Below are 19,682 nucleotides of genomic sequence, written 5' to 3' on the forward strand. Positions count from 1 at the left end.
CGAAGGTTGAACATCTCTTGCAGGTAACAGGTTCCTGAACAGGTTGATCGCGTGCTGCATTAGGTAATAGAGTCAGTTCAGTTATGTTGGGACTTTTACTTCTGCACCGTAATAATTCGGGGATTCTATGAAATTATCAGGGAAACTTCCAAGCTCACCAAGAAGAGACAATAAAGTGGCTGTAGATCTCTCCCCTATTGGAAGGAAGTCACCTTGTACAAACATGTCTATTTTACCCTTGAGAAATACACAAGGACAGCTTTTAAATGGTCATTTTCAACAAAGGAACAAATGGGACTGAAGCCTCCCATATGCAAGAGGTAAGGTTTGATCATGAGGGTACTGTGAAGGTCACGGCCAAAAAAATAACCTGTCTCCAAGTTAGCCTTGTGTTAGGTAAGACTATCTCTGATTCACTCACACAGAGCTGGAAAACAGTTGAAAAAGAAATCAGAACAAAGGAAGGTCACTAAGCTTACAAAATCAAGAATCTCAAAAATCAGGCTTGCGGGGCCAAAGGACCTGTTGCTGTGCTGTATTGTTCTTTGTTCATCTGTTCAATCACCAACATCAACAAGTCAGTAACCTCTACTGTAGTAGTCACAATACTCTACTATCTGCTTTTTGAGAACAACTCCGAGACTGATCTCTGTATCTGTTTTTTTCTCAGGCTTTTAGTATTTTGGACTCTCTCCTTATTTCTAATCTGTACATATGAGCTGTATTACTAATTCTTTTCACATTTAGTTACCTCTTTTTGTTAATTCAAGAACGCCTAGATAAACTGGCTCCATTTAAAACAGAAGCTCATTTGGCTCTGAGAGAAAGGTATCCATTAGGGAAGGGATCTAGTTAATTGTACTTTGTTGCAGCCAAGAATAAAGAAAGAGAGCCAGTTTGTCCCTTGCCAAAGAGCTCAACATGTTGGGGTAGCCCATGTGGAACCGTAACAAATTGGGTAACTTGCCTGGAGTCTGGTCATAAGATAGCTTTGATTACTACAAGCTCTTACCTTGCAAGAGTCAGTCCAATGCCATTATCAGCAAATCTAAGGAAAAAGGACAAACACAGTTAATAATTGTGTGACTAGAATTGAAGCTGAACTTTTCCAGGCCCAAGGCACCAACATGTAACAAACATCAGCGACCTAAATGGAATAGTTCAGTCACAGCTCACAGCATCAAAGTGTGCTGAATGCACTCATTCTGTCCAATCTTCTTAATCTCTGTGAAAAAACAAACAACAGACGACAAATCACCAATTCCTATGTGTCGTGACAAAATAAATCCATTCAAAACAAACGTGTTTCTAATTCCCTATACTCCACGATTAGGGTAGTTACCCCCTCATTTTCTCTGTATGTATCTCTCAAGGTATTGTGAATTAATATTGCTGTTTTTGGCACTCTTCAATGTATTGCATGGATTCTGCATGAATTTTATAGCAAATGGGTCTACTCTGTAACTGAGAGATTGAATATCTGAGGCCAAAACTAAAGGAAGCATTATCGATACACCAGTCACTGTTAAGAGCTGGCTTTCACTCCCTTTGTCTGGATATAATGGGCCAGTAATGGCCTCAAAACAGATATGGTAGCTATCCATTTCCTATTAAAACTGGCAATGTAGTCGATTCCATTTGGGAAAAAACCCACAACCAGGTCATCAAAACGTCAGCTATTAATATATAAGTCTGAGTTCAATAATAATAATACTAATAATGTAACACTGATTCTCAATCCTGCTTGGAGTTGGGTGAAGTCTGTGCAATGCACAAAGCATTGAATTACCTTAGTGGATCCAAGAAACAGAACCTCTTGCTTCTTTTGGCAACACACAAAAAAAACTACAGAACCCCTACACTTATATTCATTAGATAATATTGATACTGGAGATGGGTGAAAGGCCCTTTGACTTTCATGCATCATCCAATGGTCTTAGAAAGAGCTTGTTGCTTTCTCATTTGCATGGATACATCAGGTGACCAGTGACAGAAGCATTAAAGACGAAAAGTCATGTGATGCAACCTCTGGAAATAGAGTTGGTATCCCTATCATCACGAGAGTTTGCATTTGACTAAATTTCAAAATCTACCCAACAATGTCAATGAAGAAAAGGACTAAGTGAATTGTTTGTAAAGATGTCAGAGCAGAACCTGGTGCTCAGGGATATGGTAAAAGGTCATCACAAGAGACAGAAAACAATGGAATTTGATAGAGGGGTGGGCAAGACTTCATGACTGGGGCACAGAGATTCAGAAATCTGAAACAGCTAAAAGATAAAGATTTGGAATTCTCTAAGCAAGACATTCAGAATTCTCTAAGCAAGACATTCAGAAATCTCATCTGAATAGTTAAAATACGACCACCACCAATTTTGTAGGACCTGTGTGAGTAGGGATGGCCAATCAGGCTTGTCCTGGTGTCCAGTCCAATTGAATGAATGGTTTTTGGAGATGGATTTATTTTAATAATTTTCACAAGTTCCCAGTGCAGTTTCTTCCTTATTCCAAAAGACAAAATAATAGACCATTCAGTCGCACAAGCCAATTTTGCCATAGATCGCAGGTGAACAACTGTTCACGGCATCATAAGGGGAACCAAACGTAAGGGAGCTTCCTTCCTTAAATTACATTGGTTGGAAATGGAATGATAAAGGGTAAGAATGTCATTCAAATATCTGAGCTTGTTTTGCTATTCATACAGCTATTTGCCAGCTCTTTCTCCATTTGCTTTGCCAGATCTACCTAACAAAACATTCATCAACAAGATCTTGAAGATTTCCAGAGGCCCAGAATCTACAGCCTTTTGGCAAGAGAAAGTGCGTTTCCTGATTTCACAGTCGAGTACTGAATATCAATTCAATATTTTCTGGACTTCAGAATGGATTCTGGAATATTTGCCAGCCTTGCTGTTTGCAATGAGGCAAAGACTGATTGTAGTAAAACTCAGTGTTGACATAACTGCAGTCAGTCTGTGAGTGTGTTAGTGAAGTACATGTACTCAAGCAAAGGTGTTCATCTGTGCCTGTTATGTTTCACATGTATGTACAGACAATACTTAGCTTACTTGGCAAACAACACCCTTCACTATTGTACAGTTACCCTACTGTTCCAACATTTAGTATTGGATAAGAGAAATATCCTTCAATTAAATATTGCTTGGCTTCTGCCACAAACACCATGCCCTATCCATCAATTCCATCTCTCTCCATAGCCACTGTGTTCACACTCTTGGGATCCTACTTGACCCTGAGCTGAACTTCCAACCCAAACATCTCTATGCATGCAAAAATATCTACTAAGTACAACCATGTGCTGCTGAAACCCTCTTTTCTATCATTGTTGGCTCTAAATTTGACTGTTTCCAATCTGTCCATCTTCTTCCCTCCATAAACATGAGGTCATCTAAATCTCTACTGGCCATATCCTAATTTATCCAAGTCCCTTTCACCAGTCACCAAGATCTGCATTGATTTCAGTTCCAGCAGCATCTTGATTTTGATATTGTCATCCTCGAATTCAAATTCGTCCATGGATTTGTTCTGAAATTTTGTAACCTCTTATGGTCCTGCAACCCTCAGAGGTATCAGTGCTCCTCCAGTTCTAGGCTCACGTGTATCGCCCATTTTCTTCACCTAACTTCATTATCCACTGGGCCTTCAGCTGCCTTGTCCTAAGCTCTTAAGTTTATCTTTGAATTTCTCCGTCACACTCAGCTCTGTAAAGGCATTTTTCAAAATCTACTTCTTTGATTAACCTTTTGGCTGCCAGTCCTAATCATCTCAAGTTGAAGTGGAGATATAAGAGCGTAAGCAACAGGAACAATCCAACTCTTTGAATTTGCTGTGTCATTCAATACAATCATGGTGCACCTTCTGTCCCAACATGTTGTGGCTGTACAGGACATTGGTTAGGCCACTATTGGAATAATGCGTGCAATTCTGGTCTCCTTCCTATCGGAAGGATGTTGTGAAATTTGAAAGGGTTCAGAAAAGATTTACAATGATGTTGCCAGGATTGGAGGATTTGAGCTATAGGGAGAGGCTGAACAGGCTGAGGCTGTTTTCCCTGGAGCATCGGAGGCTGAGGGGTGACCTTATAGAGGTTTACAAAATGATGAGGGGCAAGGATAGGGTAAATAGGCAAAGTCTTTTCCCTGGAGTCGAGGAGTCCAGAACTAGAGGGGCATACGTTTAGGGTGAGAGGGGAAAGATATAAAAGAGACCTAAGGGGCAACTTTTCATGCAGAGGATGGTATGTGTATGGAATGAGCTGCCAGAGGAAGTGGTGGAGGCTGGTACAATTGCAATATTTAAGAGGCATTTGGATGGGTATATGAATAGGAAGGGTTTGGAGGGATATGGGCCGGGTTCTGGCCGTTGGGATTAGATTGGGTTGGGATATCTGGTCGGCATGGACGGGTTGGATCAAAGGGTCTGTTTCCATGCTATACATCTCTATGACTCTATAATTATCCAAGAGCAAATCAGATGCAGGGAATCCTGTGGTAACTCACCTTGTGACCCCTCCAGGATCTGTCATAGTCACAGAGTCATAAAGCACAGAAAGCCTTCAGTCTAATTTGTACATGCCAACTAGAAACCTCAATCTTACATAGTCCCATTTGCCAGCATTTGGTCCATATCCTTCTAAATCCTTCCTATTCATATACCTATCCACATGCCCTTTAAATGTCGTGATTGTACCAGCCTTCACCACTTTCTCTGACACATAGTTCCATATAGTCTCCACCCACTGACCTTTTCAAATCTTTTCCCTCTCACCTTTAACCTATGCCCTCTAGTTTTGGACTCCCCTGCCCCAAGAAAAAGACGTTGGCTATTTGTTTTTTTACCTAAAGTGTTAAGGCTCCATCATGTACAGGGCACAAATCAGGTGTGTGATGGAATGCTCCCCACTTGCCTGGATATGTTCAATACCCTAACCCCAATACTCAAGAAGCCAGATTGATTGGCACCACATCCACCATCTCCAACATTCACTTCCTTCAGTACTAACATGGAATGGCAATAGTGCATACCACCCCCACGATACATGGCAAAAACTCACCAAAGTAAACCCTCAATCTCTACCATCTAGAAGGATAAAGGCAACAGGAACACCAGAACCTGCAATTCCCTCCAAATCACACTCGATCATGATTTAGAAATTTATCACCATTCTTTCAGTGTCAGTGCATAAAAATCCTGAAACTCCCTCCTTAACAGCATTGGGGGTGTTCCTACCCTACTTGGACTACAACATTTCAAAAAGGCACCACTGCCACCTTCTACAGGGCAAGTAGGGACAAGCAACAGATGATAGTTTGGCCAATTCAAACTCATATCCCATGAATAAATAAAAAAAACTTTCACTTTACAGCCCACTCCCAATATCCTTTGATCCCAGAGAGACCAAAATTATGCTCATCTCAGCTTTAAATATACTCAACAATGGAACACTCTGGGATGGAGAATTCCAAACATTCAAAATCCTTTGTGTGAGGCTTATCTTAGTCCTAAATAATTCGTTCTTTACCCTGAAACTGGGCCTCCAGTTTGATTTCAATATTTGTGCTGTGGAGCACTTTGGGAAGTTTATTTACATAAAGGGAGTAATGTAATTGCAAATTGTTGTTGTATCCTGGAAATGGATCAAGAGATTCCAGGCTGGTGAGCTAAATACAATAGTACTAAAGTATCTGCATACTAGAGGGAGTGCTGATGCAGTACATTTCAATTTAATATACGTTTCCAGCCTTTAATTCATCTTTTATAGATGTAACATTTTTAAAGGACAGAATTGGAACTTACTGGCAGTTCTCCAACCATACATCTCCACCACGAAGCCAAGCACCGTGGTCCTGGTTTTTATATGCAATATAATTTTTGATTATAGCAGGTTCCCTTGGTTTGTGTGGATCAGCTCCTTTATGGGGACTGTACCTAGGCAAGAAATCACACAGTTCCTTTATATAGTCCAAAGAAAACAAGAACTTATTTGCAATGCTATACTTTACAGGAGAAAGTTAGGTTCTTCTACTGAATGGTCACTGAGTTCATGCTTTTAAAAGTAAGTCTGTGAAACACAGATAGTTCTAATTAGGCCCCTTGTAAATTTGAGTCTGTCTGCTTGAACTGACCTGGCACCAACCAGTGAAAGGAATGGCCGCTTGTCCTTTGCATTAGCTTCAGTTGTCTTCACTCCATTATCAATCATCATACCAGCCTGAAACATAGATTGAAAAAGATTTGAAACACACTTTCAATATTGAGATAATATAAAATGTTAACGAAAATGGTGCGACCAGGATTCCAAATTTTGAACGAGATCCAGGATTTGAGACAGCATGAAATTCACTATGTTTAAAATGGCATCAGTGGGGACCTGAAAGGAGTCAGCAATTCACCAGCCAATGGCAACAAGGCTGGAAGCCCAGTTTCAGACCTGCTGGTAAGGGTCATCTCCACTGAGGGTAGACACCCATTCCACACCTGACACAAAGGACCATGAAATTTTCTACGATGAAACTTCCTTTTCATTGAATCAAAAAGGTCCAAAGTAATCGATTTGAAGGAATCTCAACATGTTAGTTTGATTATGACCAGATACAATGCAATGAGGATATTACCTGAAACCATATAATCTGATTTGCCTAATTTGGCATAGGAAACCTAGTCAGCATGGATAAGGTGGGCCGAAGGGCCTGTTTCCATGCTGTATGTCTCTATGACTCAACACAAGCTCTAGGAGAGTGCTGAAAGCATTGGAAGTGGTGAACAATAGGCACTGCTGAGAAATCAGAGCCAGAGTGACTCCCTATACCAATTGCCCCAATATTTCAGAAAGAGTTTGCTCAAATGTTGCACACCTGAGTCTGCAAATCTGTCTGGGATTCTTAATCTGTTTTTTTTCTCCTCTCTCAAGAGATAGCTTTGTTTTTGATATAGAGATGTGCAAGGTCACAATTTTGTGAGACAGGCTGAATGGACAGGAAAGTGTGTACCTGTCCATCACTGGATTAACTGTTTCACCAATCTGTCCATGTCGATGTTTGTCAATGCAGTTTAGATGCACCCGCCAGAACATGTGGGGTGGCACGGTGGCTCAGTGGTTCGCACTACTGCCTCACAGCACCAGGGTCCCAGGTTTGATTCCTGCCTCAGGCAACTGTCTGTGTGGAGTTTACACGTTCGCCCTGTGTCTGCGTGGGTTTCCTCCGGGTGCTCCGGTTTCCTCCCACAATCCAAAGATGTGCAAGTCAGGTGAATTGGCCATGCTAAATTGCCCATAGTGTTAGGTGCATTAGTCAGGGGTAATTATAGGGGAGGGGAATGGGTCTGAGTGGGTTACTCCGTGGAGGGGCAGTGTGGACTTGTTGGGCTGAAGGGCCTGTTTTCATACTATCTAATTTAATAGAATCTAATTTAATCAAAAAACATTGGGGAGGGAGATTACAGACGAAATTGTCTTATTTTCCACGCATGTTTCTACATCAGCAGAATTCACAGCGGTTGGGAATGTGCTCGTAAATATTCACAGCGACCCATATTTTTCAACAAATACCAGCTGAATGACTATAAAGATGTTTATTTCATTCCTTCAGTATAGCTCTCTCCAGTATTACAGCAATTGCGTGCAGACTTACCCTATAGTTGGAATGAGCCCTGTTATTGGTGAACTTTCCCAATGGCACATGTTCAGAATAACCGGGGGAATACATTCCTTCTGAAGGCCCTGTGGGCACGTGGTGGAAAATAAACCAAAATCCAGTTTCCTGCGATGTAAACATGCAGATAAATATTTGAATTTCCAAAAGGTGCTGTTCTGCAGTTTAAATACGGAATAAATAGCTAGCACGTGACTCTAACCTCACAGTAAATACTAACATATGAGACAGGAGAGGACCTACCTCAGAGCCTGCAGCCGAGCAGTTGATGAGATTATTGTTGGGATTTGCAATCCAAAATGTAGAGACTGCACTGTAATAAAACAGCAAAGATTTACTCTGGAGGTGGACAAATGTGTCCAATTCAAGTTAAAACCAAAACTCTGTGTATACTGTACTTGTTAGTTTTCTTAAAGATTTATATGTGGGAAGTTACATATTAAGGTGGTAAGATGTTTATTGTTTTAGCATTCTGGATCTGGTCTTTTATAAAAGACAAAGCATTTCATAGTAAAGGTTTTCATTTGTTTACTCTTCCTGCACCTTGACTTTGACACATTTCAAAAGTGGTTACCTGTTAAACTGTTCACAATCTAACATTACACCAGGTTTCACACAACATTTCCAAAGGGTTACTTTGAGCTCTGATTACAAGAAAACAAAGGAGTACAGATTGTGATCGAGAGCACTGTATTAAACATTACCTGCAGCTCAGTCCACATGGCTTAGAGTGAAATGGTTTCTTGTTTAATGACTTCACAGATATAGATACCAAACACTGAATCACGCAGCAAGAAATAAGTCTATCCAGCTCTCTGTACCTTTACTGACATTTTGAACTGGATGTTTAATTTAGTTCAATGTAACAACACTTTCCCAAAACACCTTTAATCTTCTTCAAGTAGATACCCAATTGCGTCTTGATCGTTGGAATGGAATCTGCTTCCTCACCAACCTTGTGAGCCACGCTTCTTAGGTCTTGACAATCCTCAGTGCCCCTGTAGCTCTTTGTCAATTATATTAAGTCAATGACCTCTGTTCAGCCAACCATTTATCGGAGAATTTCCCTTTACAAACTTGATCAAAGTGCTTAGGATTCTGAATACGTTGACAGTTGTCTCTTGAAGCTTCTCTGTTCCAATGTCTTTGATCTCCAGCATCTGCAGACCTCACTTTCTCCTCGAAGTTGTCTCTTGAAACTTCTCTGTTCCAATGTCACTTCTCCAGTCGCTCCACTTGCCAAAAGTCTTTTGCCTCCATTTGGCCAACTTCCTCTTCAAGGTTTTTACATTGTTCCTAAAGTGCGGCAGGCAGGCCATCCCGTGCAGTTTTCTTATTCCTTGGGTTAGGAACCTCCTGATTAAGGAAGTGCACATGACAGGAATCTTCTCTCTGCCTTGTCCTTATTCTGTTCCACCCAGTTTCTGTTGGCGTAGTCCTATTGCTAGTCAATTATTTTTATATTTCTCTGGAATCTGCCCGCAGATTTGTACTTCTACCTAATTCTTGCTATCGTTGGGTTTATAATAAACATTCATCAATGTACCAGCTACTTTTCTGCTCCTTAATTCTAACCAAATCAGTTCAGTCATTGAATATTCCAGTGTTCCCTTGGTCTTGCACTCAATTAATGATGCCATCACTTTTTCCACCCTTTTCTCTTTCATTCCCTGTCCCTCCTGAATATATTGAAACCAGAAATGTTTGTTTCCCATTCCAGCCCATGTTTGAGACAGCTCTCCCTCATCACCTCGATATACTAATCCCATGTGCCAAGGTTGCACGTAGCTCAGCAACTCTTATAATAGAAGTCCTTGCTTCAACACACTTCAAGTCTAACATCATGCTTTGACTCTTCCTGCATCTTTTTCAATAAGATATAAATCTCCGGATCTTCCTGCTCCTGCATCCACTTTTTAAGTTATTAGCAATTTTGCTGTACTGTCTTCCTTCCAAAATGCATCACTGCAAACCTTCCTGTAAATATCCATCACTCTGATTCGATCTCTCAGGCAGCCCTGATTTTAATCACATCCCAGTAGTGGCTTTGTCTACAAGGGCCTGGGCCGAATACTCCAGAATTTACTTCTTACAACTCTTTCCCTCGCTATCTCATCTTTCCGCTTTAAGAGACTCTTTAACATAGGTGCAAGAGTAGGTCATTCAATTTGATCATGTCTGATTGAACACTTCAATGCCTTATAGCCACCCTGCCGCCATAATCATTTATGGCACTGATAGTTAATTCCTACCCCTTTGAGCAAGGTATTTGTCATCCAATCTGATGGAGCTCTGTGTGCGTCTCTGAGTCAATTGTTGTTTTATAATTTTCCTGGAAGGCATCTCAATGCATCACATTAACACTAAGGGTGCTGTATAAAATCAGTGGTAGTAGCAGTTATTGCTAAACTTCATTTGCCTTGTGTTTCTTCATGTCCCCAGTGTTGCTGGGACATCCCGAAACCTGTAACTGCTGTGCATGTAACTGCTGTGCATGTAGCTGCTGTGTATGTGTGTTCCTTGAAGGCCAAAGTGGTATCATATGAATGAAGCTAACCACTTTTCTGCACTAACCAGATTAGTTGATCAGTAATATGTAATTCATTGCACAACTGCAACTATTTACAGATTATATGAATATGATCGACGTTACAGACTATTAGCAGCACACCAGCAACACATCTGTCTCCTACACGCTCCTTCAGTATAACGACCATGTTCCCATAACATTATCACAGTGGGTGGTGTTTACTGCAGTCAATCAAGTATTAACTCTTTCAGACTTATACCCAACATGATTCCTCACTATTTCCTACATTTTCAACAAGAACACAGAATTCTTGCCAATTGATAATTAACATATACTCCCAAGGTTGTCTCTGATAAATTGTTCGATTGCATAAAGCACTGAAGCACTGCTACTTTAAATGTAATGGGAGTTTGATGTGATCCCCGGATTTCTCTGCTCTTCTTCATATTATTGCCATGGGATATGTCACGTCCGCCCAAGAGTCAATGGGGCCCTACTATGAAGTCTCAACAGAAAGGCGACGCCTCTGACAGTGTAGCCCAGATTGGCATCATTAACACAGGTGCCCTGACATGGAATTGTCCTAACCTGCGGCACCCTCCTTGTGAGAAAGGATCCAGAATAGTAGGATCTTCTAGGGAAAGGAAGGGGGTGAAGGTGAGTGTAGGATGTAATCAAATCCCCATCCACCTCCCCCTCCCCTCCCCCACCTCAACCACAACACCAACCCTCGGAACAGTTCAGAGTGGCCACAAAGGTTGTCATGTGACGGGAAGGATGGTTACAGGGACCACCTTGGTGCTCTCGGATTCTTCTCTGGTAATTTATTTGAATATTAGGCCCTCTATCCCTCAACCCTCACACTTCCTCCCAGCCCTACAATTCCCAATCCTCCATCTATGCCATCTGATTACATTCCATGCCCCATATCAACCTGTACAGCCTTAATTCCTTTCATACCAAACAATTCTCCCTCACATATTCCCATGGTTCCTTTCAGCACTCATAGAATCACAGAGTCCTTACAATGTGGAAACAGGCCATTTGGCCTATCGTGTCTATACTGACCCTCTGAAGAGCATCCCACTCAGACCCACCCTAACCTTGTAACCCTGCATTTCCCATCGCTCAATCCATCTAACCTACACACCCCTTGACACTATGGGCAATTTCCCATGGCCAATCTCCCTAACCTAAACATCTTTGGATGGTAGGAGGAAACTGGAGCACACAGAGGACACCCACACAGACATGGGAGAATATGCAAACTCCACACAGTCGTCAGACGGCGAAATCAAACCTGGGTCACTGGTGCTAACCTCTGAGCCAGTGCTGCCTAACTCATGTCAATACATACCACCCCATGCTCATCCACATGGTTCATCATTGGCTTATGCCATCTTGATACAAAGGCTAACACATGCCCACTAATCATTCCCAGGCCCCTATAGTGACTATACCAATTTACTGCTAACTCTAGCCTACACATGTTGTACCACCATCACCTTTTTCATTACATTTGTGAAAATCAGGACCAATGTCATTCCATCAGTACAGCAGTGAAACCACAGCCTGGATTATGGGTTCCGATCTCCAAAGTGGCATTTCCTCCCACAATCGTTTCATATAGAGGGGAGAATGAAGCCAAAACAAAAATAAAAGGAACGCCTGAGAACGTCTCAATTATCAGGATTTTCCTCAAATTTTGCAACAGATTCCTATGCAACATAACTAAAAATAAAACGCATCCTTAGGTCAGTTAATGTAATCTAAATGAACTATTCTGAATCATCTCATCTCCAACTATATCAGTCAAAATAAAATCAGAGTCTGTCATAAGCTGTTGTGGTTTCGATTTTCAGCAAAAATGCTTTTAAATAATAGAAAGCAGGGTTTCAATCAGAAACACAATCTTCTCTTTATTGAGCTTCATAAAAGTGTTATAGTGTTATAGTTAGTAACAAATAATAAAAGTTTGATTCCTGGCATTTGATAACCAGAAAATAGGTTTACAATGGGAGTTAACAGCTTTCGGTGGCATTTCATTAAGCCGTTGTGGCTGTCCTTTTAATCTTTTTCTGTCATCTTAATCTTTCTTTCAAAAGATTATACTGTGCAGTTCATGTGATCTGAACACCAGGAAAAATGGGATTTAAGACAATGAGAAACAGAACAATTTCCACAAGTCAGTTAACATTAGTAACAAACAAATGGTATATCACAGTGTTCAAAATATATCTCACCCTGCTGCTAATGTAGAGGTAAAACTGTGCCAGCTTTCATCCCATAAGAGTGCAGAAAGCAAAATAATCTTTCCATTCTTTTGTGTTAAAACTTGCTGGCACAAAATGTCAACCAAATACCAATTTCAGCAGGTTCCAAGTCTCCGGGAAGGTAGGAGCAGAAGTGAGACAGCCCCTTGAGCCTGACTGCTATTCATGGTTGATATTTACCACAACGCCATATCCCTTGAAATCATTTGTAGTTACAACTCTATTAATATATGTCCTGGACTTGATTAAAAGGAGATAGGCAGGAGTTTGGAAGAACACAGCAAGCCAGGCAGCATCAGAAGGTGCAGAAGTCAACATTGAGTGTAACCCTTTTGCAGATCCTGAAGAAGGGTTAATACCTGAAAAGTCGACTTCTCCACCTCCTGATGTTGCCTGGCTTGTTGTGTTCTTCCAGCATCCTACTTTGGATTCCAGCATCTGCAGTTTGTTTTTGTCACTGGACTTGATTAAGCCTAGGTTTTCACATCCCTCTCAGGTGGAGAATTCCAAAGCTTCACCACTCTGAATGAAGGCATTCCTCCTCATCTCAGTCCTAACTGGCTTGCCCTTTATTCTGAGACTGTGCTGCTGCTTCTAGATCCCACAACCATGAGAAACATCCTTTTTTTGTGTCTACTCAGTCTATCCCAATGCTGTCTATGGCAACTGTATTTTTCCTTCAGCAAAGGGACCAGAATTACCCACAACAGTCCACAACATTTAAAGGCAGCATGGTGGCTCAGTGGTTAGCACAGCTGCCTCACAGCACCAGGGATCCAGTTTCAATTCCAGCCTTGGGCAACTGTCTGTAGGTGTTTGCACATTCTCCTCAATTGAGTTTCAATTAGGTGCTCCGGTTTCATCCCACTGTCCAAAGATGTCATTGGCCATGCTAAATCATCTGTAGTGCCCACGGATATGCAGGCTAGGTGGATTAGCCATGGAAAATGCAGGGTTACAGAGATAAGATATGTGGGTGGGTCTGGATGGGATGCTCTTTGAAGGCTGAATGGCCTGCTTCCACACTGTAGGGATAATAAGTGTGGTCTTATCTGTGTTCTATGTAATTGAATCAAGACTTTACTCAAATTGACTTGTAGTAACAGCAACTGGAAATTGGTTGAAGAGTCACTTTGGTATTTTAGATACACCAGCCTTCAGGTGACAGCTTAGGTTCTGCTCTCACTTCTGAATCCTGAGGTTGCAGTGCCTTGGTGAATTGATGGCTGCTTTGTATTCAATTACAAATATAACCTACTGGCATTGTAAGAAGCTCAAGTTCACTCTCTGCAAACTAGAGCACAAGGTTGAGTCAGATATTATTCCATTGCTGCTTGTTAGAGCTTGCTAGGTACAAACTGACTATCATTTCACTCCCACGAGAAGGGCAACTTTACTCTGAAAATGATTTAGCTGGTTGTAAATCACAAGGAGATGTTTTGAGATCAGGAAATGCAAATTTTTCTTTCCAGTTTCTTTGTATGGCATCAAACTGAAATATTTCATCAATTGTTTACTTCTTTATAATAATGGCACGCCTTGTTGAACCTCAGCAAACATCTATGTGACACTGGCCCAGTTGGTGATTTTTCCCTTGAATTATTTCCCCATGGCCTCAATATTCCTGCTGTCCTGGACAGTACCATTTGGACAAACAGATTCATGGTCACAAATGGAATGAAAGTTTCTAATTGATTATTCCACTTGACTTCAATGTCTTTGCCCAATCCATCTGTACTAGCAAAAATGTTAGGTTTCTCCATGTAAAAAGGAGGCATGGCCTTGTTAATGAACTTTAGCTGTGCATCGTAACTTGTTGGCTAATATGTTGAAATAATCTTTGGCAATGGTTGTGTTTGGAGAAATCTTTCAGAACCATCTGCTGGGATCCAGATTGCTTACATGTGGGATACAGCCACAGGAATTCACAACGCAGTGGGAGGCCATTCAGCCAATTGTGACCATGCTGGTTCTTTACCAGACCAAGCCAAAACTGATCCTGCTATCGCCCGACAGCCATTTCCCCAACTAGTCCTTCAAAGGTGCAATAGTCTATTCCACAAGACCATAAGATGTAGAAGCAGAAATAGGCCATTCAGCCCATTGAGTCTGCTCCACTATTCAATCATACGTTTCTCAACCCCATTCGTCTGCTTTTTCCCTGTGACTCCTGATCCCTTTACCAATCAAGAACCTATCTATCTCTGTCTTGAATACACTCATTGACTTGGCCTGCACAGCCCTTGGCAGCAATGAGTTCCACAGAGTCACCACCCTCTGGCTGAAGAAATTCCTCCTCATTGCAGTTCTAAAGGGTCATCCCTTCACTCTGAGGCTATGCCCTTGAGTCCTGTCTCTCTACTACTGGAAATATCTCCTCCATGTCCACTCTATCCAAGCCTCTCAATATTCCTCAAGTATTCCTCAATTACTCAATGACTTCAACAATTCCCTACACCAATAACTCATTGTTACCTTCTCTCTCAATTCTTAGTGATAATTGTAATGTTTAACTTTTTAAACTTAATTTCTTATTTTTCTAACTGATACTATGAATAACTGTAAGATAATGTAACAATGTTTTTATTTCTCTATTTTGTATCTAAGATTTGTACCTACCTAAGATGGCGCCATGTAAGGTAACATTATAAACTTTCCACTGTACTCCTGTACATGTTACAATGAACATAATTCTAATTTTAAATTGAATCCAAATGCTGCCATGAATCCTCCAAGAATCATAGAATCATAGAATCCCTAAGTGTGGAAACAGGCCATTTGGCCCAACAAGTCCACACGAACCCTCCGAAGAGTCAGGCGACCGTCTGTGTGGAGTTCGTACATTCTCCTCGTGTCTGGGTGAGTTTCCTCCGGATGCTCCAGTTTCTTCGCACAATCCAAAAATGTGCAGGTTCGGTGAATTGCCCATGCTAAATTGCCCGTAGTGTTCAGGGATATGCAGATTAGGTGCATTAGTCAGGGAAAATGTAGAGTAATAGGGTAGAGGATTGGGTCTAAAAATAGTAAATATATTTCCTTATTCCTTCCACCAAGTATCTTCATAATTTTAAAAACATTCATAAAATCTCCTGTGCTGCCTTAGAAGTGGTTCCACAGGCTTAACTCTGTCTTTGCTTTCCATTCTTTACAACTTCCTCATGAATCTATGTTGGTTTACAATGTTTTCTGCAATGAGACAGCTATAACTGCAACCAGGACGCTAACTGTGGATCATTCATAGTGTTGGTATGGCACAGGACAAGTACTTTCCAATCCTCCCACTTTCTCCAAACAAAAGGAGTAGCCATGGGCACCCGCATGGGCCCCAGCTATGCCTGCCTCTTCGTAGGATATGTGGAACAGTCCATCTTCCGCAACTACACTGGCCCCACCCCCCATCTTTTCCTTCGCTACATTGATGACTGTATCGGCGCTACCTCGTGCTCCCACGAGGAGGTTGAACAGTTCATCCACTACACTAACACCTTCCACCCCGACCTCAAATTCACCTGGACAGTCTCGGACTCCTCCCTCCCCTCCCTAGACCTTTCTGTTTCTATCTCAGACGACCGAATCAACACGGACATCTACTACAAACCAACCGACTCCCACAGCCACCTGGACTACCCCTCCTCCCATCCTGCCCCCTGTAAAAACGCCATCCCATTCTCCAAATTCCTTCGTCTCCGCCGCATCTGCTCCCAGGAGGACCAGTTCAAAATACGTACAACACAGATGGCCACCTTCTTCAAGGACCGCAATTTCCCCCCCGACATGGTCGACGGTGCCCTCCACCGCATCTCCTCCACTTCCCGCTCCTCCGCCCTTGAGCCCCGCCCCTCCAACCGCCACCAGGACAGAACCCCACTGGTCCTCACCTACCACCCCACCAATCTCCATGTACAGCGCATCATCCGCCGTCACTTCCGCCACCTCCAAACAGACCCCAGCACCAAGGATATATTTCCCTCCCCACCCCTATCAGCTTTCCGTAGAGACCACTCCCTCCGCGACTCCCTTGTCAGATCCACACCCCCCACCGACCCAACCACCACTCCCGACACCTTCCCTTGCAACCGCAGGAGGTGCAACACTTGCGCCCACACCTCCCCCCTCACTCCTCTCCAAGGCCCAAAAGGAAACTCCCATATCCGCCACAGATTCACCTGCACCTCCACCCACATCATCTACTGCATCCGCTGCAGCCGGTGTGGCCTCCTCTATATTGGGGAGACAGGCCGCCTACTTGCGGAGCGATTCAGAGAGCACCTCTGGGCCACCCGGACGAACCAACCCAACCAACCTGTGGCACAGCATTTCAACTCCCCCTCCCACTCCACCGAGGATATGCAGGTCATTGGACTCATCCACCGCCAAACCACAACAACCCGACGGTCGGAGGAGGAACGTCTTATCTTCCGACTGGGAACCCTCCAACCGCAGGGGATGAACTTGCACTTCACCAGTTTCTTCATCCCCCCTCCCCCCACCTTGTCTCAGCCGGATCCCTCCAGCCCGGCACCGCCCTCCTGACCTGCAGTCTTCTTCTTGACCTCCCCGCCTCCATCCTACTCCGACCTATCACCCTCACCTTGACCTCTTTCCACCTATCACATTTCCAACGCCCCTCCTCCAAGTCCCTCCTCCCTACCTTTTATCTTCTCCTGCTGAACACTCTCTGCTCATTCCTGAAGAAGGGCCTGTGCCCGAAACGTCGAATCTCCTGTACCCTGGATGCTGCCTGACCTGCTGTGCTGTTCCAGCAATAAAGTTTCAACAGGACAAGTATAGCATTAGTCAGGATTCAAACTTGCAATACAGCAAGTTATGAATTTGACTTGTGTACACCGATCTGAAGTTGGTTATATCAGAGGAACCCACCACCTCGAACAGGTCTAATTCATATATGCTTCAGTTCTCTTAGAGTGTGGTTGACTCAATGCCTGCAGGACATCTAGAGATAAGAAATACTTGCATTTATTAGCAATGTTCATATCCCACGTTCCTAGTCCTTTTGAAAGCAATCACGTTTCAATTGCTAGCCTTTAAAAGAGAAAGCAAAAATTCACCTGTTGTTCAAATATCTTCGTTAGTATTTACAGCAAGCTAAACTGGTACTTGAAATAGATGGAGGTGAACACATCAGCAGCAATATGTCAATACAGTGCTTTTAATGCAATATAACAGGCCAAGGCCCTTTACACTACCACTATAAATCATACATAGTGTCATACCACCAACATATTGTCTAGCTATCACCATTGTTAACAGCTAACCCAAGAATGCAACTTTTTAAAAAAAAAGGTTTTGTGATTAACACATGAAAGCAGTGAAACTATCACTGTATTTTAACAGATGAAAGGCTTAACAGACAATCAATTTTTCAATGTATAATTTCAGTTACATCACACTGTAAATCTTTGCTATAAATTCTGTGTATTAGGATTGAGCCCTTCACTATCACCTGATGAAGGAGCGTTGCTCCGAAAGCTAGTGCTTCCAATTAAACCTGTTGGACTATAACCTGGTGTTGTGTTATTTTTTACCTTTGCACACCCCAGTCCAACACCGGCATCTGCAAATCATGACAATAAATCAAAGTATGATACTGAGAGGAGATGGTTAATCAGCTGGTCAAAAGCATGGCCAAAGGAGTAGGCTTTAGGGACCTGGTATTGGCCAAAAGTGAGGCAGAGAGTTTGACCTTTAGATCTCAACAGATACATTGAAGTGTTGTGGGGTTCTGGAGTAGATTACAGAATGAAGCAGGGGCAACAGCATTGAGGAACTTGCAAACAAGTGACCAGAATTTTAAAATCAAGGCATTGCTTGACAGGAGCCAATTTAGGTCAACGAGCACATGGATGATAAAAGAACTTAGTGAGAGTTAAGTGAAAGGCTGCAGCGTTTCGGATGATCTCAAATTTAGAAGGTGAAATATGAAGGACCAATTTTGAGTTGGAATAGTCAAGTCTAGAGGTAAAAAGAAGATACATGAATGAAGGTTTCAGCAGTAAATGAACTAAGGAAGGGATGAAAGTGGTTGATGATATTGAGGTAGACATTGGGTATCTTACTGATGTCAGCAGGAAGGTGGGACTGGTTTAGTTTGGGATTATGGTTGGCATGGACTGGTTGGACCAAAGGATCTATTTCCACGCGGTATGACACTATCCTCTTGGGGTCACCACCAAAGCTGCCAAAAGGCTCAGGCTGTTGCCAGGGAGGGGAGCAAATCAGTAACTGGGAATGGATTTTGGAGTAGGGACCAAAATTAAGTTTCAGTTTTCCCAATAATTAATTGGAGGGAATTTCTGCATCGCATATTTACAAGGAGAGATAACAACAAGGAATTGTTGGTGCAGGGAATGGTTGCAGCAGTGAATTGGAGGAACAAAGACCAATCTCCCCACCAACCCCCAAGTACCTTCCCCTGCAACTGTAAAAGATGCAAATCCTGCCAGTACACCACCCTCCTCACCTCCATCCAGGGTCCCAAACAGTCCTTCCAGGTGAGACAGAAGTTCACCTGCCTCTCCTCTAACCTAGTTTACTGTATCTGGTGCTGCTGAAGTGGTCTTCTATACGTTGGGGAGACCAAACGCAAACTCAGGGCACATTTCACCAAGTATCTCAGCCGGGCCCACAGGGATGAACCTGATCTCCTGGTCACCACCCATTTTAATTACCCTTCCCAATCCCTTTCCGACATGACCATCCCTGGCCTCCTCTGTTGCCACAGTGAACCACATGGCAAATTGGAGGAACAACACCTCATCTTCTGCCTGGGCAGCCTACAGCCCAGAGGACCAAACATTGAATTCTCCAATTTCAAACAACTCTCCCTCCCATCCCCTGACTCCCTTCCATTCCTCTGATCAACCCATCTTTCCAGCTGTCAACCCGATTCATAGAATCCCTACAGTGTGGAAATGGGCCATTGGCCCAACGTCCACACTGACTCTCCAAAGAGTAACCCACCCAGATCCATTCCCCTAGCCTATTACTTAACATTTCCCAAATGATGCAACTAACCTACACATCCCTGAACACTGGGGGCAATTTAGCATAGATTAGTGGTGTTGGAAGAGCACAGCAGTTCAGGCAGCATTCAAGGAGCTTCGAAATCGACGTTTCGGGCAAAAGCCCTTCATCAGGAATAAAGGCAGTGAGCCTGAAGCGTGGAGAGATAAGCTAGAGGAGGGTGGGG

General features: G+C 42.7%; 1 protein-coding gene across 1 annotated transcript in view; it reads right to left on the minus strand.

The window, feature by feature from the left end:
- Window positions 1-19,682, minus strand: part of LOC122540857 (cell migration inducing hyaluronidase 1) — a 289,057-nt gene that overhangs the window by 24,527 nt on the left and 244,848 nt on the right. The window contains exons 16-20 of the mRNA XM_043677069.1: window positions 7,913-8,038; window positions 7,649-7,777; window positions 6,143-6,228; window positions 5,814-5,945; window positions 1,013-1,048 (exon numbers count right to left, since the gene is read on the minus strand). Coding sequence (XP_043533004.1) covers window positions 1,013-1,048; window positions 5,814-5,945; window positions 6,143-6,228; window positions 7,649-7,777; window positions 7,913-8,038 — 509 coding nt within the window. The remainder of the gene's footprint in view (window positions 1-1,012; window positions 1,049-5,813; window positions 5,946-6,142; window positions 6,229-7,648; window positions 7,778-7,912; window positions 8,039-19,682) is intronic.

This window comes from Chiloscyllium plagiosum, chromosome 36 (genome assembly GCF_004010195.1).
Source record: "Chiloscyllium plagiosum isolate BGI_BamShark_2017 chromosome 36, ASM401019v2, whole genome shotgun sequence".
NCBI classification, from domain to species: domain Eukaryota; kingdom Metazoa; phylum Chordata; class Chondrichthyes; order Orectolobiformes; family Hemiscylliidae; genus Chiloscyllium; species Chiloscyllium plagiosum.